The sequence below is a fragment of the Takifugu flavidus genome, chromosome 16, assembly GCF_003711565.1.
Source record: "Takifugu flavidus isolate HTHZ2018 chromosome 16, ASM371156v2, whole genome shotgun sequence".
NCBI lineage: Eukaryota > Metazoa > Chordata > Actinopteri > Tetraodontiformes > Tetraodontidae > Takifugu > Takifugu flavidus.
In genome coordinates, this window is record NC_079535.1 from 10,267,499 (window position 1) to 10,292,845 (window position 25,347).

The window sequence follows — 25,347 nt, forward strand, 5'->3', positions numbered from 1 at the left end:
GAATGGAATGGTCTATATGTGTACCTTAAATTTAGCTCCAGATTAGCCGACCTGTTCATCAATCTCGTGAGTAAAACCTAAAATATACACACACTTTTGCTATAATTCTGACAGTTTTTGTGTTACCATGCTAATGCTCAGCGCACGCAGTGGCAGGACCTGACCATGATCTGGGAAATAATGACTCTGTTGCTCCATGTCAGAGAACTAGCTAGCTATTTTCTTAAATGCAACTCATAAAAGCACCACAACCACTGCCATCCAGAGCCCAGAAACAGGTGGAGCGCTTCCCAGTAGGGTTAAAAACAAAATCATGAAAGCCTGTAAATCTAAGTGCACGGTAGCGTCAGACAACACTCAGAACAGCAATGGTTTCAGAGCAATAAGCCATAAAAAGGCAGCTACAGGAAAAATAGGGCAGCATGTGCTTTTTCACATTGGCCAGAGGGCGAGGAGGTAAACAATAGGCCATGGGTGGGGATTAAAGGATGGATGCTGAGAATTATGGCTGGCTGCAGCGTCCGAGGCTATCTCGCTGTCTGAGAATATTAGCCCCTGGATATCATTTTAGGTGTACCTGTGTTCTTGCTACGGGAAGATTTGAGTAACCTGGGACCAGGGAGGGTGCATTCACTAAGACTTATGGGGGAGAGGGAGAGGGATGGGGGAGGGCCAGGCAGGAAATAACATGAGCAATTTCATAAATGGAAGGGAGAGGCTGTGACTTCCTAAATCGTCTGTGAAAGACAGGAGGGAGGGACGGAGCTGTGGGAGAGATGGTGAACTGGGGGGGGGGGGGGGGGGGGAGGTGGAGGGAGGCAAGGAGAGGAGAGAGTGTGAAGGAAAGTGTGAAAGAGAAAAAGGAGAGGAGCGCTTTGGCTTTGTGGTAAATAGATGTAAGTGGGTGAGAGAGGCAGGCTCAGAGTGAGAAAGGAAGATGAAGGAGAGATGAAAAGATGAAGAGGGCAGCTTTCCCACCAGCTCGGTGGGCACCTCTATTACCCTCTCCCTCTCCCTCCATGGCTTCTTCTGCCGTTTCCTCCCTTCCTCTATCTCTGTGTCCTATCAGCCTCAGTCTGGCATCCTCTCACATCAGATTAGCTCCAGCCCGGAGAGACGATTCAAACTCCTCTGTCAGAGTTATTTAAAACGCATCTGACGCGGAGGCCGCGCTGCGCTCTGCTCCCTCCCACCATCTGTCTTCCTCCCTGCACGTCCTTGACGCGGCCCAAACTTAGGCCGGGGCTGCAGCTCAGCTGGGATGCGCGTCACCCCGTGGCACAGAAAGTCACGATCGATCAGAGCAGAGCGCGATGGGGGGGGGGGACCTAGGTGTGGCGGGAGGAGGAGAGGAAGGGAGGATGAAGTAGGGCTGCATAAATCACCAGCTGCAGGAAAGATGACCCGGATATTCCCAAACATATTTCCTCCCGGTAACCAAGCGCGGGGGGGGGTCATTTTCTTCTGTCAGTGAGTCTGTTGAGTATTGTGTGCTGTTATCTTCCGTAAAATCAATGAAAACAACCTATGTGAGAGTAAAATGTGGCAAAGCTTTACGGGGGCATTACTGTACAGTGACGATGGTTTCTGGGAGGGAGGGGAGGAGTTCAGGCCATGAGCCACTATGTCAAGGCTTCATCCTCCCTGATGAGAGAGGCCGATTTGGTTTGGCCCCACGCGGCCCGCCGCAGCCCCATTCCTGACAGAGATGGCTGTTTGAGCTCTCCAGTCATGGCCTCGCTGATGAATGGTCTCCACTGCCAAGAAAAGAAGGGAAAAAAGGGGCCTGGGAGCCCTCAGAGGATCAATACGTACGCACCGGAGAACCTGCCTCGCATGCTAAAACCCCCCATCGAGCCCCGGCCCCTCCTGGCTGCTTGCTCTGCTGTCTCCTGCATCACTGACAGACAAACCTCTGGGAGTGAGAGGGTGGAGAACATGGTCCGAAGGATTTCGAGGTGTGCACGTGTACAGTAGGTGCATGTTTAGCTACAAGAAGAGGGCGGGAATATATCCACGGGCTCTGGGGAGACGGGAAACTCAAAGTCTACCATGAGACGGACACACAAGTGTGCAAATCCACTAAATCTGAATGTTCTAACAGAGGCCGCACTGTGACATCGTAATTCAGAGGTGTCACAGGCGATGGATCTCCTATTAATGAGCGCCAAACAATGACTCGGCTAATGAGCTTATAATGGGAATATCGAATGCATGGGAATGGGATTGGGCCCCGCGTGAGCCAAGAAGGGGGACCGTTGAATGGGAGCCAACGCACGAGGGCCAGAGGGCTAAGAGCTGGAGACGAATACAAACGGCGACGGCCGTAGAGGGGGCTGCACGGGTAGCCGCGCGTGGATGGGTGCATAGCCGCCCCCAATCAATACAGCCCCATTCAGCCTGTCTCATTACATGGGTGATATACGAGAGCGGGCAGCTTCTCCGAGCATAAATAAAACATAACGTTGCAATGAATTATCAGGCCGAACGGACTGAGAGCTATTTACTCAAGAACGCTGTTGGGTTTTGTTTTGTTAGATCGGTCTGGGTCATGCTGGATGATTGTTACCCTGCATCCAATTTGAATCAACCGAGTGCTAAGATGTAACTCCCGTTTGTGAATTAATGAATTAATCAGGATCTGGTTGGTAACGGAAGGGCGGTGGGGGGTGGCAAGAAGCAAACAGAGCAAGAGAGAGAGCGGCGAGATGTGGCAGGCTAATCGCCGCGCAAGGAATTACAGTCAATTGCTTTGTCTTATTCTGGCCCTAATGCTGCTGAGGACTTTTGTGGCAAGCCCCTCCGTGTGATTTGATTCCATTTGGAGAACCTTATTTTCCTCCTGATCTCACACATTAAGAACCCTTCTATTCACCAGAGCACGGAATAGGGAGGGGGAGGACAGCCAGAGCAATGGAATGGATTAGCACACAGCTGTGGAGACCAGGCAGGTCAATGTTCTAAATCTGCGGCCCTGTCTGGGTAAATCTGCCGGCCCGTACCTCACGGAAAATCCACGGCTCCAAAATGGATGAACAGCTCCAGGCAAGCAGCTTGACAATTAGACCCCACCAGGATCCTTAAAGATGAAACGGTGTCCTGGTTAAAAATAAAAGGCGCTGAGCGCACCGGAACGAATGCAGGATGAGCGAATTTTTCATCATCAGGAATCATTTGGATTGGAGCAAACTGGAATTCTGCCCATTCCCAATGTTCCACGCCAAGCTTGGGGTTGTCGACAGTAAACGGGCCGCCGTCATCCCTTACAGATGACCCAAACAACGCCCCCGTTGATGCCGATACCCTTTACTGGATGTTTTGTCTGCCCATCATTGGTCTGATTTCATGACTCAGCTAAAAGCGTGCCGGTGCCAGTTGAGGAAGGAGACGCTAACAGCGGCTGTCAGCTGTGCAGGTGGGAATCTGGCGTGGAATTCCTTTAAAGCTGAGTGAGTCACACAGGATGCTGAGCTACGGGATGGAGCATTACCAAAGAGTGCTTGTCTGCCGACAGCGTATCCAGCCAATTATCCCTCTTAATTATCTATTGATGAGATGGAATTGATGTTTTTGGAGTGCTGACTGAATAATCAGGAATGTTGGACACACTTATTCTCCTTGGCCGGTCTCGCCCGTCCGTCCAATCTGGCCTCCTTCTTTGAGTAATCTGCTCGGTTGCGCAACATATTCCCGAACAATCAACAAATCACAGCGGCAGCGACGGGCTGGACAAGCTTTTTATTCTTTAAATCTTCCGGAGGCGAGCGTGAGCGGACCAGTTTAGTTCAACAAACGGGTTAACCGGGCGACCTTTCTCATGCCGCTCTGTTCATTAACCGACACCTTTATCTGCCGGCAGGCTGATCCTTCTTATGAGCTCCGTTTCTAAAAGAGTCCAGTTCTGAACAAAGGAACTCGCCTAATTCCCCCCCCCCCCCACCCTCTGCACGATAGCAGCCCATTTTCTTTATATTCTCTTGAGCTGGCACAGGACCAAACAGGCTCCGGGAACAGGACTGGAGTGACTCTGATTGTGCCTCCTCTAATTAAACCCTACCTGACCCGAGTGTTGGGACATCATTAGCCCCCCCCCCGATCATCACACAGCAGCAATTACATTCAGCTTGGACCCATTTGCATTTTCACAAGATTTCCCAGAACAATCAAAGACAGATTGGGAAAAGAGACAGAAAACAAATAAAGCAGGAAGTCCTACAAAGAGCAGCAGTCATGTGACCAGCTCTGAAGAGTCGCTGCGATGGAGAGTAACAGAGGGACGACCACGTTTGCCAAACATCACAAGTGCGTCAAGGTCGCGGTGGTCAGCGCTGTTTATGTGGTACAGCTCGCCTGCTGAGGGACGCCAAGGCAAAGGAAGCTGGACGGGCTTTGTTTTAGCCTCTCAAACATGTGAAACAGGCCGAAATTCGCCTCAACTTGGGGACACAGAATGGCGGCGAGGTCCGCCACGCGCTCCGCGCCTGCAGAAAGAGCAAGCAGCCGCGCAGAATAGAGCCGTCACCGTAACTCCAGACTCCAGGAAGGGAGTGCAGGAGGGCGGATTGTCCATCTGTACTGTGGGCGACAGCAGCATTGTGCCAGGCCAGCGTTTCTCCTCTTCTGATGTCGTCTACGCAGGAGCCGCCATCCGTCACGGGCGTAAGAGACGACTCAAAGAGCATTGTTGATATTCCAACAATCCAAAAAAGATGGATTTCTAACCATCTGCCCCTAAAAATCCCGTAACTGGAAGCTTTGATACAGATTATAGTGGCAAATATGGCTTTCTACCATAGTTCCAGGTATTAAATGAGGCCATTTTTAAACGTTAGCTTAGCATCATCAGCATTTGGGATTACTGCGCGGTCACTGATGCTCTTTATTCCCCTCTCATTTCCTGTGCTGGCCTGGCTGTTTACTCCCGAGCCAATTTCCACTCAAGTGTTTCTAATCTCCGTAAAGTCTGTGGACCAGACTCCGCTGTGAGACGGACCCTCAGTTCTGACTCGAGACCAGATTATCTGGCTGCGATACCGGCGCCGCGTTCAGCCCAGCCTGTGTTGCAGCACGGATACGACGGCACAACAAAACTGCGGCACCAGACCAGCGTTTTAATAACCATCAGTCAAGAGTTCCATTACAGCTCACTGGCCCCCAGATCGAATCCCCCCGGGGGCCGGTGTCAGCGCGGGTTCTTCCTCTCATGTTATCGGTTAATTTAACTAAATTCAAATTGCTGAAAGCATCACATCTGCAAAACAAAGAGAGATTTTTAAATTCATCCTCGTTCAGAGCTAAACTCAGACTGGAACACAAGAGGACAGGTGACACCTTATCAAAATGACTAATTAAAAAAAAAAAGCGGGCTTTATTTTCAAACTGTTGATGTGATTTACCATTAAATCTGTCTTTATATTTTCACCCCGCCGGTTAATACAAGATATACAATAAAATGACCCTCTCTTTGAAATTGCAATTACTTTCTGAGGAAATTAATCATATAAAGGGACAACGTGATAAGAACTCCTAACAGGTTATTACAGCTCGCCTGGTTCATTATGGCTAAAAACTTACCTCGTACCATCGGGAGGGAACCGAGAGCCTTCTGGAGCCAGAATTCACATTAAGGCAATTTAAAAATATTCCAGGCCGCCTAATTTTGGGGTCGGATTTCTGTGTAACTTAATTCGACAAGATTAATTATACAATTAAAACTAAACTTCTCTCAATTATGCGGAGTAATGCCGCCTGCCTGCTTGGGCTGACCCCTCACCTTTTGTGAGGCGGGGGAACCTGATAAGCATAATTTCAACACGGGCGGTAGAAATTGCCGCCTATTTTGCCGCCGTGCTCGACTCGGCGCGTAACGCTGTCAAATTGCCGGATGAACGGGCGGCGGTGCCCTTGATGCGGAAAGGTAAAATGTTAACGGCTCGCCGGCACATTAGTGAGTGACAGGACATCCTACGGAAACAAAAGCCTTAATTAGGTGCCAATGATTCTGTAATTACGATCGGCAGACTTGACACTTGAGCGATATTGATTTGCCATCAGCGGCGAGTGATTAGCTAACGCCATAATGCAGAGTTAATTTCATCTGATTGGGTGCTGGTTGGAGGCCGACCTGCCGGATTTTAGCGCGACGCCGCAGAAGCTGGTACTGGGCCCCGACGGACTCCCGGCCCCATTCTCACCAGGGTTCTGTGGAGGCCGTGTACTGGACCGGAGTCACAATGAGCAGGTGAGCTCATCCTCTTTGACAAGCAGCCATTATCAAGACGGGCGATAGAGGGAAACCCACCAGGGACGGGGGCAAGAAAACCTGCTTCAAAGACCTTCAAAATCCCCCCTTTCTCCCCTCACTCGCTCCCTCAATCCCCTGCTGTCATCATTTTATTCACAGCCTCTCCGCTCCCTTCAGAGGAGAGGTTGGAGGGGGGGGGGTTGGGCTCCACTTGACCTTAATCTGCTCAATAGTGAGTTTCACATAGATGACATACAACTTTAGAGGTAAAAGGGCAATTGTTTCTTTTTCCCTCTTTTGAGAGCCAATTTGCCGCCTCTGGGGGATTTTTTGCTAAAGCTGCAAACTATTTCAGGTTTGACACCTTGTTTTAAATTCGCTCGGCTTTAAGAGGCTAAAAGAGGAAGCACCTCTACTTTCTCTGCCCCCCCCCCCCCCCCCCCCCCCCCCCCACCCCCCCCAGCCTTCACAAACCTCTTGTAACATTTACGTCTGTGTAGTCTATGCAAAGCTGCAACGTGCACCGCCGGTATGTAAACGAAGCTGACCGCAGTAGCCGATAGAGTCATAAAGGTGGTGCACCTGTAGTCACATGACCGGTGACCCGGGGTCTTAAATAACCCAACTAATCTGTGTAGATGTGGCTCGTGTAAACATTTGGCTATAAAAACGTTGTCGCAACAGCCCGCCAGCGTGCACAAGGCGTGACGCGCGAGCTTAAATGTATCTATGGCTGCGGCGAATATTTAATTCAGCCTGTCAACAGACAAAAGTGCAGCTCAGATTTTATAATAAAGGCACAAAGCTGTGACAGATGTGCCCAACGCGCTCACACTCCCGAAGTGATGCATATTTAACCGCGTATAAAGGCGGAGAAATTAGCCACGAGACGAGACTCGCCGAGCCAATGTGAGCCATGAATTAATAATTCGGAGCGGAGTTATTAAGTTATTTGTTAACAGTAAATATTCTGTATGTGTCCCTCTGAGCGTGGCTTTTTAATAATTTGGAATTTTTAAACTTTAATGTTTTTCGCTTCGTTCTGGAAATAATGGCGCTCAGCTGTAATTGATTCTCCCGGCGTGGAGTAATTATGATGGCTGCGTCGACGGCGCCGGCTGATCCGCGTGGCCTCGGGTGACGGGGGCGGGGGAGGACGAGGAGGGAGAGATTGGATGGCGGGGAGCAATAACGCGGTGGAGGTGCAGTCTGGGAAATATATGCTGACAGACAGTCGGCCGGACCTGCAGACGGAGCAAGAGGGAGACGCCTCAGACCATCGGCTCGTCTATTTTTAGGCCTTGATCACTTCCACATCGTTAAAGTTCATTTAGACCAATAAAAGAGTCTTCGCCCGTCTGGACTAGCTTGTCGTTCATTTTGCTAGCAATCCACAACGTCCTCAGCAGCAGACGGACTCAGTCTCAGCGGGGGGGGTATTCAATCCATCAGGGCTCGCTGTTAATTACTTCCAGGGCTGTTAAGTGAGCCTCGGTTGACGTATGTAGCGCTGCTCTTTAAAAGGCACCTGCGCAGCTCTTTTGTCCCGAGCTCTTTACATAAGGTGCAGACGGTCCACCTCCATCCACTAAAGACGCCCTGTAGGCACATTCGGATGTATACACTTAAACTTAACATCCTCGAAGGGTCAGTAGATTATTAGCGTGCAAATGCTGACAGCTGATGCTGCGGAGGTGATGAAGTGTCTGCTACATTAACTCTGACCACAGGGGGGCGCTAATGTGGGACACGGTCCCCTATTAGCTATGACTATTGCAATGGTTTGAGGGCACGCTGGGGCTAAAGATCTGTGCTTAAGGGATGGGATTCCCACAGACCAGCGACGGACACGACTTCCTGCAGTCCGCCGGGAGAAATGTCAACTTCCTTATGGGTCGCGACAGTGCGCGCGAGCGGACGCGCGCGCGTGAACACGCGGGGGCCCTGTCTGCGGTGGCGCGGCAGAGCCCGGTCACAGCTGCTCGCCGCCGCCTCGGGAGGAATTGCTTCCATTTGGCCTGTCAGCTTGGCCGTGGCTTTTCTCATTTGTCAGAGAAGGAGGGCGATCCTCTGGCTCTCGTGGCTAATCTGCAGCCGCTGGCTACAGGACACACACACACACACACACACACACACACACACACACACACACACACTTCCTCTCATCTGACTGATATAAACATTGGTTCACAAGGGTCTTTTTTTACTCTGTCTGGGCAGGAGCAACAAGTCGGGGTCGGGGGGGGGGGGGGGTCAGCATCTTCAAGGTCAAGGAGAGTGCGAGCGTGGTTCAGAAGATGATGAAATTACATCCTCGCCACCGTGGCGGAGTGTTGCCATTTACCCTAACGAAGCAACACAACCGCCGCACAAAGGTAGCTGCGCGTATGTTTGGTTAACTTTGCCTTGATTTTATGACAGCACGCGGAAGAACAATTAGACCGGAACCGACAGACAACGTGGGCCGTAAACGTTTCACAGCGCTGAGGAAACGCAGGGGTCCAAGTAAGGTGCCGCCACGCCGGGCTCTAAGGGGACACACGGTGGAGCAGGAGCAGATCCTGCCGTCCCACCTGCGAAGCTTTCTGAGCTTCGGAGTCAGCCGCAGTCAACAGGTGGTTATTTCAATGGAACTGTGCCGGTGTCAGGACACAGCTAGCTGCCACGGGGGCGACACGGAGGACTGGGGGGGGTAACTGGACGAGCTGCAGGACAAAGAGAAGCACGGCGCGACGATGTCCGCTTGCAGTGATTACACATTTGTGAGCATGTATTGAAGCATATATTTGATATTTAACTTCTCCATAAAGCTGCTCCCTCCTGGCTGAACAGGAGAAGCAACAATGATATAAAAGATTGAAACGGCCAAAAAGGTCCTGAAAGCAGAACGTGTGTAAAGCTGGAGAGGAACCTGAATAATACACCGGATCTCCTTTAGCCTGAGCGGGCCCAGGTTAAATGGGCCTCATCTAAGTGGTTGTAGCACAGCAGAGGGGACACGGGACACCAGGCTGCCTGCGTGGGTCTCCGGTCCAGAAGGTCCCTACAGGACAGTGGGGGAGCAGCAGAACCTGTCTGGGGCGGCGCTGGCTGCAGGACGCACCCGGCCCCAGAAGTGGGGCTCAGGTATCCCGGGAGCTGGCTAAACCAGTTCTAGTGAGGTCTTTACGACACCCGGGACAGAGGGAGCCATGGAAACGGTGGGGGCGGGGCTACGTCTCCCACTGTACAGTTTTACGCAACATGAAGCATTTTGCTGACTTCCTGTTAGTCGTGTAAACGATGGCGCAACAGTCATGTGATCCTCCACGTCACGCCCGGGTCTTCCTGTGTTTTGTGGTCAACTCTGAGAGGGGGGAAAAATCTTGCCGAAATCGGAAAAGTCGGGAAGTGGGCGATTTAAAGATGCTTGAATCTCCAGAGGACTCGAAGCTCGGGCTGGTTTCTTCCTCACTGCCCAAGAATGCTGAGTCATTCCTTCTGCTTCCTGGCCGCCCTCCTATCCGGGGTCACCGCGCCAGCATTCCAGTGTCGCCGCTCCCTGAGAATGTGGAATATCGCAGCGTTTTTACTTCCTGCCACACGTCGATCGGCCTCGATTTTATTTCGCCAACAGTTGCGGTCAGAGGAAGCATCATTTGAGCGACGCTCAGAACTTTTATTTTTTTAAAACCTATCTGACGACACCAACGCCGCCGCCCCGACTTTAATTATTTCTTAATATTGACATTTCTAATTAAGCGGCGTAATTGGAAAAAAGCCCGCGCGCGGCGGCAATCGTTTAATCGGCCACCGGGAAAAAAATAAAATAAAAAAGAGGATACAAATTATTAATGATTTTTTTTAATTGGCGCCCGGCCGCCGCGTCCTCCCCGGAACGACATGATGACAAACACAAGTGCCGTGTCAGCGCTTTCCTTCATCCCCGCACCTCAATCACCGCTAATCCATTCCACCGCAGCTCGCCACGCTGCGGCAAATTAAAGCCCCATTTCATTTCGCGCCTTCATTAATGCATCACGTTTCCAAGGTTACAATCGTCTCCCGACGCTGGGACAAACACAGGCGGTGTGTGTGTGTGTGTGTGTGTGTGTGTGTGTGTGTTGGGGGGGGTGGGGAGTCGTGGATGGAGCTGGCAGGCAAAACAAGCCCTCGTCTGCACATTTTCACCACAAAAACTTTTTTTTTTAAAAGGTGCTGTTAATTCAAACGGAATGGCGGCTGCTGGCGCCGCGCTCCTATTGGCTGACAGGAGAAGGCGGCTGTAGCTACAGTCTCCTCGGTGGTGACGTGACCGAACCGGTGCAGCAGGGCGCCTCTGCTGGGCGGCTTCATAACCACAGTACACAGACCCCCCCCCCCCCCCCCCCCCCCTCCCCCTCAGAGGTGCTCCAGCAGTGTGTTGACACTAAATATTTGCTTCTTTGCGTCGTCCCCCCCCCCCCCCCAACACAGCAGAGAGAAGGAGAATGTGGCGGCTGGATACGGGGGCCGTGATGAGGCCTCAGACTCGCCTCTTTCGCATGCAAATCATATCTGAATTCCTCATTAGCATAAATGCATGAGCAACTTTAAACGCTTTTAATTTTCAATCTCGCCGTGCAGAGGAGTAATTTGTCACTGTCAGGATGGGAGACTAAAGGGGGGGCCAGAGGGAGGCGAGGACTTCACACTAAACAGGAATCACAGAAAAATTTGCGATTTGCTAATTGACTGATGTGCAGTTCAGTCGCCTCGAAGGTGTAAATAATTCTGCGTGGATTCAAATGGCAGGAGCGCGAGGGTGCGGGCGGACGCGGAAAAGAACATTACATGATGCCGTTCCCCGGGCGATGCCCCCCCCCCCTCCACGGTTCTAATTTGCAGCCTTTTACACCGGCGCTCTGCTTCTTTAGAGGAGAGCAACTCCACCACAGAGCCACCGATAATCAACTGGAAATGAAAGCAGAATGCCACTCTTGTTGTTGTTGATGTCGTTGTTGTTGTTGCTCGCTCAAGGCCCCGAAAACTGCTTATCAGGATGCGTTTTAAATTATTCCCAAATCTCCAACCGTTTTAAATGTAAGATCGACTTAGTTGAAAGTCTGAAGACGCTCGCACAGACCTGGCTGGCTAAATTTAGCTGCAGGTGGAAAATATATTAACAAGCTCCCCATTTGAAGGACCAAAAGCAATTATGCAAACATAATTAGTATTCCGTGAGACATGACGGGACGACTGGAACTCGCTGTTTACTTCTGGAGGCCCCATCAGACCGACTGGCAGTTATTATGGGGAGGCCTGTTCAACAGCTGCTCACAACTGGATTTGCTCCCGTCGCCGGCCGGACAATCACGTCAGCCCTGTCTTGTGTTTAAGACTCAACCACGCGAAGACGTCGCTCAGCAAATGCGACACTTTCGTCAAGTTCCACATTGAAATATTGAGACAACTGCCGTTTCAAAGTGGGGGGGACATGTAATATTAAAAAGGTAACTGAATATTTAAGGGGGTGAATTGGTTTTGAATTAAAATAATTACTGTATTAGCACCCCGTCTGTTTTAGAATCCCTGTTCAGTGGACATACTGGAACAGTGATATTGCTCATTAATATTACTTATTAAAAGTAGCCAAATTCCACCATCTCAACACCCCCGCAACCACAAACCTCTGGACTGGAATCCTGTCTCATGTCTCATGTCTGTGGGTTGGGAAACAGTCAAAAACTGCAGCTGCGCTTCAAAGGTTCAACTAATATATTCAAATAACTGCAAAGCAAAAATTAAAGCTCACTAAAACGACTTGGGTATAAAAACTATTTAGGATTTATAATAGAAAAATCTATAATAAAATAATGGTTTCGCAGCTATAATTTAATTACTGTGTTGACAAACACTCCAGTCCAGCTTTATTTGCAGAAACGCGCGTGCATCTAGTGCCCCCTAGTGGTCCAGTGTGCGCGGTTACTTTTCCAATTAAACGCCATTTAGCAAATTTTAACCAAAATTCTCAGGTCTTGTTTGTAAAACTTGTGTAACGATAATGATGACTATGATGATGATGATACTAATAAATTGTGGTGTTCGTTTATTCGTTCATTTATTTTTCGTGGCAGAAGAAATGTCGACCGATCAGAATGCAGAAATGATTTGAACAGGCTCGATTTTCCTTCCCTATTTTCTTAAATGTGTCGAAAAACACCGCACGACAACGCCTGAAAAAATAGATAATGATAATTTTCCGGCCAAAGTAAGGCAGGAAGTAAACTCACCATTCCAACATGTTTGTGGTCGCCTTCTTCTTGTTCTCTGCACCATTACTACATGACAGCGCTTAAATGAGGAGGCACCGCCCTCCCGTGGTTAGATGGAGTATTACACCATTTATTCAACAACAGCAAAAACAACAACAATAATAATATAGGAATATGAGCCCGTTATAAATATATATATACGGTGGGTAGTATAACAGTGTCTTTAGTGGTTAGCAGCGAGAATTTTAATGAAGAATGTCCTGTTATGGAACTGGGTGTCTTGTGTGTTTAGATTTATGGGTTGTTCTCAAACGGTTTTCATTTTACCAGGTTAGCAATGTCTCTTGTCGTGTCCACTAGGTGGCAGCATCTCCCTGGCTGCAGCGCTTGAGCCACAGACGGAGTCGCCCTCAGCATCGAGACGTAAAACTGAATCAATTTCAGACACAAAATACTTTATTTGAAGCACTTAGCGCAGATGATACATATCCAATATCTGTAAAATCCATTAGCTGCTTTATTAGCCCACGCGGTACACCCTGAACAGGAAGCCATCACCTCACATCGCATCATTTACTGTCCATCACAGCAACACATTACAAAAATGCAGACGCTGGCCTGTAAAACATCCTAAACACATCCAACCCGGAACAGCATTTTGTTATTAACCTCTCCAAGAGAGAGCTTTACAGACATCACCAAACAGTTCCATCCTCGACTAAAAGAAATATCAGTTATTGCAGAAGACGCACACTGTGAAAGGTCTGAAACTCCGACACGGCTGGAAGAAGAAGTTTTAAGTTCCCAGCACTGTGACAGCGGGATATCTTGTTTGACCCGGCAGCAGCGCTGTGGGTTCTGATTTAACCTCTGACCTGCCTTGTTGTTTCCCCAGAGGTATCTTGGTTTATTGTGCTATCCAGTTTGATTTTCAGAATCGCAGAAACAGAATTTCACCCTTCTTATAAAACAACAATAGAAATGACCAAGTCCTTCGTCAGTTCATTTGTGCGACTTTGGTGGCTGACCTCAATGATTAACTTTGTGACATTAAAATTTAATGAAAAATAATTTTCATTTGCAGAATTTGAACATTTCTTTCTTTTAAAAAAACCCCACTGCAACATTTGACTTTTCAAGTGACTTCACTAATCAACTCATCTCGGTTGAATTATTTTTACAGCAATAAAGCAGAAACGTCGTCCATTTATAATGTAAAAAATTCAAATCGAGGGCTTTCTGAGCAGTTTTATCCAGTTTATATTTAAAAATCATTCGGCGTGGTTCATTTGGTTCCTTCACGAATGGCAGTAATAACGAATATGACCACGGGCGGCGTGTTTCCCCAGTCAGGAGTAACCATTACGTATCCCGGCGCCAAACATCCGAATGCATTGTCTCTCTCATTTGCATAGAACCTGCCAAATACCACCGGCTGGACACACAAACACTCTTTTAAATAAAGCTTCAAGAAAAAAAAACCCAACCCCAAACACTTGGTTTTTTTTTGTTCCAGGGTCACCAGTTAGATAAGAGGCTCTAAACATCTATTCTGTCGACCAAAGTGCGGTAAACTTAACCCACACAATAACCCGGCGTGGCTGTCTTTGTGTTGCCGTCCAGTCGGACGCCGACGTTGTTGCTTTCATTCAGAATTTTAAGGCTTCACTCTGCAGACACGTAGAACTGTCATGCAAATAAACACATTCAGCGGCGAGCAGGCGATGGGACGGTCGGATGGAGAGCTGTGACACTGGAGCTTCTAGAAGGATTTCCACTTGTTCCAGTTTATTGTGCTATTCACACACACACACACACACACACACACACACACACACGGATCAAAACTATGTAGCTTTGTTGTCGGACCTTTCGGGCAAAGTGAGAACGAAAGGAAAAAGAAGCCCTTTGGACTCCAGCGGAGCGGCCAGAGGCTCCTCGTGGAAGTAGGCGTTCTCCTCCTCCACCACAAACTTCAGCGTCTTGCTCTTGTTGACGCAGTAGACGTGGTTTCCGACGACAGCGCAGCGGAACGGCGAGTGGTTCCCCGGCTTCTGCGCCGCGCAGTCCTGCCACATTTTCACGATGGTGTTGTACTTGACCACGGTGATCCCCTCCTCGCGGTTGACGTCGAAGCGGTACAGGAAGCTTTTGAACGCCACCATGTCGGAGGACCTCTTCCGGCTGTTGTTGTAGGGGCACTCCTGCCACTCGTCTCTCTTGGCGTCGTACTTGAGCAGGCGGTAGAAGAGGGAGCCCCCCGACACGTAGAGCTCGCCGCTGCAGGCGGTGGCTTCGTGGGCCACCGCGAAGGCTCCCTTGGGCAGCGGCGCCACGTTGGTCCAGCGGTCCGTGCGGGGGTCGTACTTCTCTACGGTGAACAAACACTCCCCGCCGATGGCGTACAGGTAGCCGTCCATGGACACGAGTTTTAGCTGCGCGCGAGCTTGGTTCAGGGGTTTGACTTCGGCCCAGTGGTTGGTTAGGGGGTTGTAACAGAAGACCCGGTCGGAAACCTTCCCCTTGTCCCCGTGGCCCTTAATCCCGCCTGCAACGAACAGGTAGTTGTACATTGTGCAGATGCCGCAGCCTTTGGTGTTTATGTCCTCGGGCATCGTGGTCAAAGGTCTCCAGTCGTCTTCCGCTTCGTTGAAGTAGTAGATCATGTGACTCTCCTCCAGAGAGCCCACCGACAGCGGACTCTGCGGCCGGCTCCCGCAGCGGCTGGGCGGCCGGCTCCCGACGCGGTCGAAGACGTCGTTGATCTCCGCCACCATCAGGGTCCTCCTGCCGTCCATCCTCTTCTTCAGGATCAGGTCCCGCTCGGACCCCGTCAGGCGACCGTACACGGCGGGGTCTTTGAAGATCTGGAGGAAGTTGTCACTCATGAAGCCGTAGGTCGTCTCCTTGAGCTCGCTCAGCCGCTGCTTTTTGGCGATGGTCAGGACCTCGTAGCAGTTCCCCGCCGTGATCTGCGTCGACATGGAGTCCATGGCCGCCTGGACGGCGCAGGGAACCTGCAGGATCTTCGCCCCCGTGATGACGTCGACGACGTTGTCCTTGCTTACGTTCATGCGAGACGTGTAGATGTACTCGATCAGCGTGGACAAGGTCTTGTACGTCACGCCCTTCACTTTCAGGATGTTTCGGGACTGACGCGCTTTGAAGTAGTCGCTTTTCTCTGCCAGGACAGACTTGTGGGCTTTGATGGTCTGGCCCCCGACTTCGATGACCAAATCCGTCTCTGTCTTCGACGAGCCGTGTCCGCCATCTTGGCCGCCGACCTGACAATCGAGGGCGGACTGTAAAACCGATCCGACAGTGTCCGATTTTGCCCGGCTGGACGCACACGCAGAGACAAGCACGTCATTAGGCATCTTGGATCTGCCGCCATCGTGGATTTCACTACTTTGCTGTGCGCCGGCGGCGTGATTGGACGCGAGCGGAGCGTCACTTCTAGGGACGCACGAGCTTCCTCTCTGATGATCGACGTGGTTGTTCTCCATCACTCGCCCATCCAGCAGATATTCCTTCCCAAACACCAAACCCTGCTCGTCCTTCAGGAGCTCCTGGACGTAGCCTGGCCCTGAGGTACTCCGGCTTTTGTCAGGATGGGGGACGAGGTCAGAGTTCACGGCGTGGAGGATGACATCAGCCTGCACGGTGATGGACCCTGCCTGACCACGGTCGCCGTTCATCTCGATGGGTTCACAGGTGATGCAAGGTCATGCTGCATTCACGTCCGAAGTTCTGATTGGGCAACTTTCACCTACAAGGGTGAAAACAGGGAGGGGTTTTATTCAAAGAGCAGCTGAGGAAACGGTTGCAAATACGTGTGTATTCTCTAAGGGGCGCACTTCGTCTGATTAAAAGAAGAAAACACAGGAGCTGGTGCTGCTATTAGCAGCTGTGCTGTTTAATGCTCTCCAGAATAAACACGTCGCTTTCCGAGCTACATTTGCAGCTGCTGCCCGTGGATCCTATTTACAATCATCACCCCGCCTGTCTGCAGTTTGGGATAATCTAGACACCATCGGGTCCCACGATTGCGCACATGCTATTCCTCCGATGGAGACAGGAAATCTCAAATACAGTTAGAAAAATGCGGTTTTTAGACAAAACTCCCCAGTCGCATTTGGATACAAATACGTCGATACGCAAAGGTCCCTGAACGCCTCACGGATCCTCAACTGTTAGTTGTGGATCCGTGATCACCTCACCGCATAAATGTGACCTACCTGTATCCCCGATTTAATCTCTCCCCTCTGCCTCCACAAAGCTCAGATACATAAGCCGGTCGCAGTTCAGATGGACCGGTCCGGTTCTCCTCTGGACGGCTTCACCCTCCGTTTGGGCTCCGTCCACTCCCGCACTGAAAGGCTGTCCGGGAGGCGAGGCGGAGGAACGATCATTGCAGGTCGCACCTCCTCCCGAGCAGCCGTCGTAGCGGACCTTCTCCCCGGCTGGAAATGTTCATGGTTCCGCGTCTTTTCCGCCCAGAAGACGCAGCCCAGGCGCTCATCCTCGGACCTGCCCGCACACCGAGATCTGGCGCGTGTTTGTTTTTTCTACAGCTGACTACGCGAGGCCACGCCCATTTCGGGCGGCATTAACCTCGCGCGAGGATCCATCTGGGGTGCGCGTGCACAGGACAGTGATGCGACATTCCATCAGGCATCACCCCCGGGTACCACGACGAGGGTGGAGGGGGAAGCCCGCCCCAAACTACCGCTAAACCAGTAAACTACCAATAATAGTTATGATAATCGAGCTGCTCTTTATTCACAATAGTAAAACTCTTATAATGAGCCAATGTTTCATTTAAAATAAACTAAAAGGAAGCATCTAAATCAGCACCCACCACTTGAGATACGGGTGCAGTGATACTGGAATAAGGCCTGAACAGGCCTGATTTGAAATAGCCCACAGGCCTCACAGTGGATGTCTTTTTTCCAGGGACCTCTACCCCCCATCCCCATGGAGATGGTGCACCTAACAACTGGTCTTCCCATTTAGAAATAGGAGAAGCACAACAGGAGCATCACAGCAGCATTAACAGATTAGAGGGCGTTCGGCTGGGAGGCTTTAATGTCAGATATTTGCAGAACAAAGACCAAAGCCAGCTGTCGCCATGGTACCAGCAGGTTCAGAGGCAAAAACAAAAGGCCTCCGGTGGCGGCACTGTATTTGAGATGAGACTTGTGCAACAGTTGGACAACTGGGAGCTGTTGATACAGTCACTTCTGTTTTATATACATTAGCTTTTCATTCGTCGGGTTATATTTGCTCTGGAGGCTACAGCAGCATCGGCCCCCGCCCATCTTGAAAGAAAAAAAAAAGCTATTTTTATAGGAAACTGATAACGCAGCGAAACCTGGTTGTGCAACAGAGGATGTGGGCGTCACGAGAGAAAAAGTCTTGACCCTTTGTGTTCGGCAGTGGGAGACATGAGCGCTGAAATCCCGGAAGAGCTGCATCTGACTTGGCTCCTGTGGGCCCTCAGGCAGGTTTCTAGTCCCAGCATGAGCTGATGTGCACAAGCAGAACAGAGAACTAGTTCAGCTGAAGCGAAATTGGCACGCGGATGCAGAGCGTGTAAGGGAAATTCTGATGAAAAATATATAAAAAGTACAGGTGGTAAATGTGCAATAAAAGAATAACAACACAACACAGGGTGGCTCCAATAAAACTCCTCGTTTATGAATTCGTTATTACACAAAAGTACATAAAAACGTGACAAAAAAAAGTGGTTTAACTTTTCTTGTTTTAAATATTCTTAAGTGAGCCACTGGTGTAAAAGAGTGGAAAGCCCTTTTTGAGAGAACATCTTATCCCTTTATGAGTAGAAACCTGGCCAGCCAGGTCAATAGGTCATCGAGCCGTTTGCAGCTCCTTCATCCATAAACCGGCTCCGTCCCTTTTTCTCTGCAGTGCTGCAGTAACACTGGACAGCCAGACGGCAAAAAGGAACAGAAACCTCCCCTGACCACAAAACAGACGCCGTCCCGAGGGGCGTGCGTCACATAGACGACTCTGGCTGTGAGCACGAGCGCGATCCTTTCAATACTGTCTTAAATACTGCAGTCATGAACAGCGAGGAGTGATGAGTTAGCACGTTACAGAGCAACAGCTGCTTTCAGCGGGTGAAATTAAAGACCACTCAGTGTTGTTCCAACATATTTTTTAAATAAATACAAATCTGTACGGTCGTCTCTCTTACTCGTGCCGAGTTAAATGTTGCGATGATACGACTTAAAGAGAAAGTGTTTTCATGTTAAGTGGAAGCAGTTTGCTGCGTTACTGTTTTAACCTGTAAAGAGACAACAAGAGGGATCAAAAGTAAGATTTATGAACATATGCCGGCCCAAAGTCTGCAAAGGTGCTTTTGGTTTCACATGTTGAGCAGTGGGATCTGCCAGATCATGACGGTCGACGTGGTGTCTTCATGACGAGACGGTTTGGTCTTCTTGTTCACCCTGCGGTGCCCCAGACCTCCAGACACAACCAGCAGAGAGCTGACGTCGACCTTGCTGGCTCGACGGCCCTTGTGGTGGCGGGCCGGGTCGTGCAGCATGTCGTACAGTGCCCCGTCCTCAGGGCCGTGCTCCAAAGAGCCCTGGGATGGTGCTAAAGATCCACTGGAAGAAGACAGGGAGTCCTGGAGCGCCATGGTGCTACAGCCCGCCTCTCCCAACCACACGGCCCGACCCTGGGGGGGCGGCGGGCTCTCACCGTCCTCCGTCTCTGTTGGCTGGGCTGAGGCGGGAGGGGTGGAAGACGGAAGGGCAGAGGCCCGGTTACACACCGCAGCGGCCATGGTGAGGAACTTGACCGGTCCGTGGTGAGCATGTAACGAAACCATTCCTCGACCTGAGGAGAAGTAAAACCACATTTTTGTTTCAGAAAGTCTGTGTGAGGTCACAACATGAAATAAAGAGCAGAAATATTTGGCTCTTGGAACATCACCTGTAACTTTGGGGATCCCTTGCAGCCTGGGGACAGAGAGGGCCACAGTCACCCCCAGGTTTGTCCCAACCAGCAGCAGCCCGTTACAGACCAGCAGACTGCTGACCAACACTCTATGGTTCCCTGCAGGAAAACCCCCACAAAATAATCAGGTAAAAAAAAAAAACACCTCGAATGTCGATTACCAACCTACAGGAGTCAGGGTGAGCATCAACTGTTTGACTGGACATTTACGCTTCATAGAATATCAGAAAGCAGCACAGTTAATGGGCCACTCCAGGAGAGCCCGGTGCCAGGAAAGAGAGGGAAGCATCCATGAGCACTATAGCAACAATGGTTGTTTGTCTCCAGGGCAACGGACAAGAGGAACCTCGATAAAAGCAGCTCTCTTCGAGTGTGTGAGTGCAGAAAAATAGCCCTTTATGGTCCACTTTGAGGCAAACAAAAGTGTTGCGCAACAGAATGAGTGCAGCGTAATGCTGTCATTCACCAGGAGCTCTGGGACAGTCACAGGAGGACAATCGTCTGTCTCCCGTCACTTCCTGCTCACAGGGGATACCGAAGACACTTTGGTCTCTATGGAGTCTGGCTTGTCCCGGCTGGACCATCCCCACGCAGAGCTCGGTCAGGGTGAAGCCGTGCGGCTCCTGTAATCCCGTCAGACGTCCTTATCATGTTTTTTTCTGAGCCTGTTAGAAGAATCTGGGCTTTTGCAAAAACACCCCTTTCTGTCTCGCTATGTGGGAGGCGAGAATGTCATGAGTCATTACCGCCGCAATAGTCTGACTCGAATTTCCTCCCTCAACGTAATCCTCTTGGGGGTTTTATTTGGAGAAATGACTGCCAGTCTTCTCTGCCTGAGCCCCCCCCCCCTCACTTGAGCTGACCTCTTGCACAGGGCACACACATGCGCCACGCTGCCACACATCCAGGAACCGTGCCAGATAGGTCGGCGAGTGCAGTTAAAGACCGGGCCCTGCTGGCCACATGTGATTCTAATGAGGGGCCCCAGATTTAGCAGAGACACACAGACTGCAGGTTGGGGGCCTTGCTCAACTTCCTCCCTTCATAATATTTAAAGTTCCCCACCCAGAGGGTGAACTAAAATAAACTGGGACTGAACGTCAACACGGCCCCGCTCCGGCCCTGATCCTGCCGCAGAGTCCCGCTTTGATCTGCACTTAATCCGCACAATTAACAGCAGGGGGGCGGAGGACGGCGTAATGTTCCGTCGATTCGCCGCCTCAGCACTTTCCAACAAAGATTCTGCCGTGACGACCCCGCTCGTTTCAGTCCGTGCACCTCGGCGATGATGGGACCTGTTCAAAAATGGTGGATTACAGCTGAAACAAAGGAGAGCCGGAGGTGTTATTTATTGACCCCTCCCTGATGTTTTTGATGCGTGGCTGCCTATTTGGGTCACATGGGAGCAGACAAAGGCAGAATAGCAGAATAGACCCTGATTACAGCAGGTCCGCCATCCTCTGAGACATCATTAGCTTTGATACACGAGCTTATCAAGAACGTGCACTTACATTAAAATGAGCCGTGTGATACACAGAAAGATTTGGCTTGCTTTTCTCATTTACAGCTGATAACACTTCTAAATAAACTTGAGCCAAAGGGAACATAACTGTGTGTTATTACCACAATTATAGCTCAAAAGCCCACTATCTGTGAGTCTTTAGATAAGGAACTTCTGTTTGCTAAGCTGGGAGTGAGCAGAATTGCTTCAACGTGCATGAACATGAGAAGAATATCCCCACCTAGGGCACCTTGTGTGTTTCAACAAGGCTCCATTTAGTCAGCAAGTCGGCATTTACACAATAAACTGCGCCTTCATCTCAGATTATGTGTTCTGGAATCTAAATTGTATTAGGATGTGTAATGTGATACTACTTGGTAATAACCTGGATTTCCTGGATTCCAGGGTAATGCAATATCAGGGCAGGCTCACTTGTTTTCTGACATTAGTTTCAGCTCGCGCCTCAGTAAATGCATATTAACGGAGCACTGAATTGCAGATGAAAGGTCCAGTGCTCATTTTCTCCAACAAATCCACTGGCAGAGTCTCTGCTGCTCAAAAACTTGGCAGCCAGCTTCGATTACGTCAGAGTTGCAGAGGCAGCATTTTTCTCTTTAAAAAAAAATAAAAAATTCTGCTCCATGGCAGCGGTCGAAAGTCATAAACACCCCTGTGGAACATTCTGGAGGGACAATATCATTAACAAGGGAAGTGAGCTATTAATGATGAGGCCCAGCTTCCTCTGTGGCTGCCTGGATCATCTTACATAATGAGCAGAGAAGTCCGGCTGTTATCAGTCGCATCTCTTTGATAGAGGCCTTCCTTCTGCAGATCTGATCACATTGCCAGTCCCAGATGTTGCTCATCTCCTCTCATTTGCAATCTTTGGTTTGTAAATGTACTGTTTCCATGGTTACCAGCGCAGCTAAACCTCTTTAATGAATCATGAGGCTGCAGAAACACTGTTCATTACCAGAAACATGCAGTCTTCCAGCCTTTGGAATTCACCGTGGATGACACAAAATCCATCATCCTCAAGGGCGTAACGTCCTGACAGCCTGATCATTGGTGCAACATGCACATGCTTGCAAAATTCCTCTAAGCTTTTTTTTTTGGAATGTTAATTCTGAAGACTTAATATGCACGTTTTAACAAAAGTGGGCTAATGACAAGGAAGCTAATGCTGCCGAAGAGACGGCAGGACAGCGCCGAGGTGCTGCACTCATTAACTGCAGACCGCAGCAGGCAGGTCCCAGGTGAGGAGGTACGGTGCAGGAGAGTACATCTTTAGGTCAACACTGGAGAGAAGAAGGCAAAAATGGGCACTTTTCTATCCAGATACAATACGCCAAAGGTTTAATAGCAGCGAAAATATGCCTGTGTTCAAGAACAAGCCCAGGAGTTCCGACTCCTGAAAATTTGTAAAACCTCTTAAAAACTAATTCTGGCTAGTTTACAAAAAGATGTTCCATCTTTTACTTGTGCAGGTGTTAGAATTTGGCCTGGATATGCCTTTTTTTAAGCTAGGTTCACACAGAAATGATCACAAATATGCTTGAAGCACGGGAAACGGAATGAAAGGAGCATTTCTGAGGTGTTTAGATGAAATGAAGCTATGAAAAGAGAAGCAAAAGCTGCAGCTGCTACACTGATGCCTGCAGAGAACACGATCTCTCTGCACCAACACAGGGCTGCTTTTCAATTAGAGTTGGTTAGATGATTACAAGACGTGACAGAAAACAGGTTTCAAACAAGTTTGGATGCCTGTCGAGTTACTGACTGAGAATAAAAAGCAAAGAATTTCATAGAAAGTTGTTGAAGAAGAAAGGTTTGGACAATAAATCTTAAAGTGCAGGGGTGAACACCTTCAAAGGAGCTTAACAAGCCCAGAGGCCGCTCTCAGAAGTACAAAGCTCAATAATAAGATCTCACCAGGTAGAGTGTGATGCACCGGCGTTGCGATGTTGATGTCCTGTAGGTGTTCCAGAGTCTCAGTGTGGAAGAGGCGTAAGGTGGACCCGGAGCTGAAGGCGATCCAGATGCCCACCCCAGCAACCACCATGTGGGACACCACCATGCCCTCCTCCTGATGGGCCTCCAACTGCCTCTGCATGGTCGGGCCAGGACAGGGACAGTGTTATTGGTCAGACCAGGCCTTGCTCTCACATCTGGGAGCCAGGATTTATGTGACAGACATTTACTGTAGATTCAGGTCAATATTTATTCCATTAATGGCAGGTGACCTTCACATATGGATGGTTATATGGAACTATAGGCCATATACAGGTAAAGGTGGAGTTATATTGAGATAAGGAGACTATTAACAACCGTGTCACAGGATTTTTGAAAACGCCACACAATTCTGTTCATACGACGCTAACAATCACAACTTGATATCTAAATAACACAAAAAATAAAGTGATATTTTATGATGGGAATATTTCCTCTCTGGCTCCGTGTCGGTCCTCACATCACACTGAATAAATGTCCTCAGCGATGAAGTGAGAGAGGCAGGTGGGCCGACATAATGAGCTTAATGAGGCTAAACTGATTACCAGAGAGTACGTGTCAGAGCAAGGAGACTATTCCTGGAACCATGACAGGTGCTTTTATTCCCTAAAGCAGGTAGGAAAACTCTCTCTCTCACACACACACACACCCCACACACACATAGAATACCACCCATACTGTATTTCACAGTTTGAACCCAGCCTGTCTTTATCTTCTATCGCTTTTATTTGATGCTACAAAGCGTGAACACTGCCTGGCAACCGCCTCCAACATTCTCTGGTCACTTACTTCCACACAGTGTGTGTGGGTGCTGATGATGAAGACCTGGCCCCCCGATGAAGCCCAGAGGTGGTCCTCCACAGCCAACATGGCCTTGACGGGCAGGACTCCCAGCTTCGACACTCTGGGCTTTTCACAGCTCCACAAACCCTCTGTGGCAACAAACAGGATGTTGATTAAAACAAAAATGCATATTACAAAACTGGGAAATATGAAATCAAAACAATAACACATCATAGTGCATTTCCATTAGTAGTGTTATGTTTCTTTTTAATGCAAACCTCCAGCTACTCTCCTAAATAAAGCAAACAAGCTGTAGTTCATTTTAAAATAGAAAACACATGCTAAAAGCTTTTTTGTCTTCATAAATGTCAGCAGAAAAGGCCAATGGCATTTATAACTGTGTAAATGCTGGAGGAGTAGCCATTGATGGGTTTCACAGCCTTCACTGTGAATATAGATGGGCTGCGAAGCATTAGTCAGAGCCGGAGCCCACACACATCCTACTCACTGATCCACAAGTGCCTGGGCACAAAGACTGCCAGCTGAAGTGCAATGAAGCACCCCATGTGGAGACATTTAAAATATCACACATTATTACTTCAGTCCATGTCCTCGTTACACGAGAGGAAATATAGATCCAGAAGCACGTTTCATCCATTTTACAAACACCAGAACACATTCGTAAAAAAGGATTCTATTATTAGCTAACGAAGCTCTGGGCTGAAGAGGAGCTTCATTTCCTTCAGATGGCTCATTGCTGGAGCCGATCTAGGCTGCGTTGAGAATGAGGCCCCAGCAGTTGTGTTTGTAAAGAGAAAGGCACAAAGGCAGCTATTGAAGGCAGAGGTGCAACACAGGGAGAGAGGTTAGGAGGGAATAGCAATTGCCAGGGAAGTCAGGATAATCTCCCACTGAAGTGGAGAGGTCGGGTTAGCATTCCAGCCGTGCCCTGTGTATATTATTGTAGCAATTGCAACCTGTAGGCGAAGGCACATTCGCAAAGAAACAGGGAAAATGAGAGCAGAATAAAACGGGGAGTAAAAATTAAACAACCGGCGAGCCGACCTGCAGTCTGCCCACGTCTAACACTTATTAAGATGCAGCATTGTTTCGTTGCTGCGACAACAGACGCGGCAAAAATCTTATCACATGTGGGCAAAGAGCAGCGCCCAGAGCAGCTAATGAAAGCCCAGAATATCATCACAGGGAGAGGTGGCTGAGACGGGAGAGCGGAAGAGGATGGGGGCTACTTTATGTTCCGAACGTTCGGAGGTGGCGTGCGACCTTTGCTGAATCACCGCCTCTCTCGTTGGCCGTCTCTTGCGCGTTCAATCACAAAGGAAAGAGTGAGCCTGGCAGAATGAGGCTGCCTGGCTGAAGCTTCACACACACCACATCACCAGGACTCATGCAAAGCCTCCCTTTTATTACGTCTCTCTTCTCTCTGTTATATGATCACCTGACAGATCAAAACAAGCTGAAAGCTCCACTTTAAAGGGCAATAGAGGCACTGATGTGGCATTATATTGGAAGAGCAAAATCGCTCCCAAATGATACAGGATGAGTCATGGTTTTTAGCACGAGGC

The 25,347-nt window shown here is 49.4% G+C and overlaps 2 protein-coding genes across 4 annotated transcripts in view; both read right to left on the reverse strand.

Annotated features, from left to right (window-relative positions):
- Positions 1–12,911: 12,911 nt before the first annotated feature.
- Positions 12,912–17,132, reverse strand: LOC130539725 (kelch repeat and BTB domain-containing protein 11). Its single transcript, XM_057058270.1, has 2 exons — positions 16,716–17,132; positions 12,912–16,246 (listed from the first exon to the last, which is right to left on the reverse strand). Exon 2 carries the CDS (start codon positions 16,173–16,175, stop codon positions 14,325–14,327), a length of 1,851 nt encoding a protein of 616 aa, XP_056914250.1. The 5' UTR covers positions 16,176–16,246; positions 16,716–17,132; the 3' UTR covers positions 12,912–14,324.
- Positions 17,133–18,156: 1,024 nt separating this feature from the next.
- The window catches only part of arhgef10 (Rho guanine nucleotide exchange factor (GEF) 10), a 30,201-nt gene continuing 23,010 nt past the window's right edge, over positions 18,157–25,347 (reverse strand). For 2 of the 3 annotated variants that reach the window (XM_057058267.1, XM_057058268.1), the window contains 4 exons: positions 23,768–23,910; positions 22,901–23,075; positions 19,444–19,566; positions 18,157–19,347 (listed from right to left, as the gene is read on the reverse strand). In XM_057058267.1, the coding sequence (XP_056914247.1) occupies positions 18,869–19,347; positions 19,444–19,566; positions 22,901–23,075; positions 23,768–23,910 (920 nt within the window). In that variant the 3' untranslated portion in view covers positions 18,157–18,868. Of the gene's footprint in view, positions 19,348–19,443; positions 19,567–20,797; positions 22,267–22,900; positions 23,076–23,767; positions 23,911–25,347 lie in introns of those variants that run through there. The other variant, XM_057058269.1, reaches the window with a different exon arrangement.

What these genes read in the sequence shown, in the direction of transcription:
- LOC130539725 (XM_057058270.1), bottom strand. Translation starts at nt 16,175, where the DNA reads ATGAACGGCGACCGTGGTCAGGCAGGGTCCATCACCGTGCAGGCTGAT.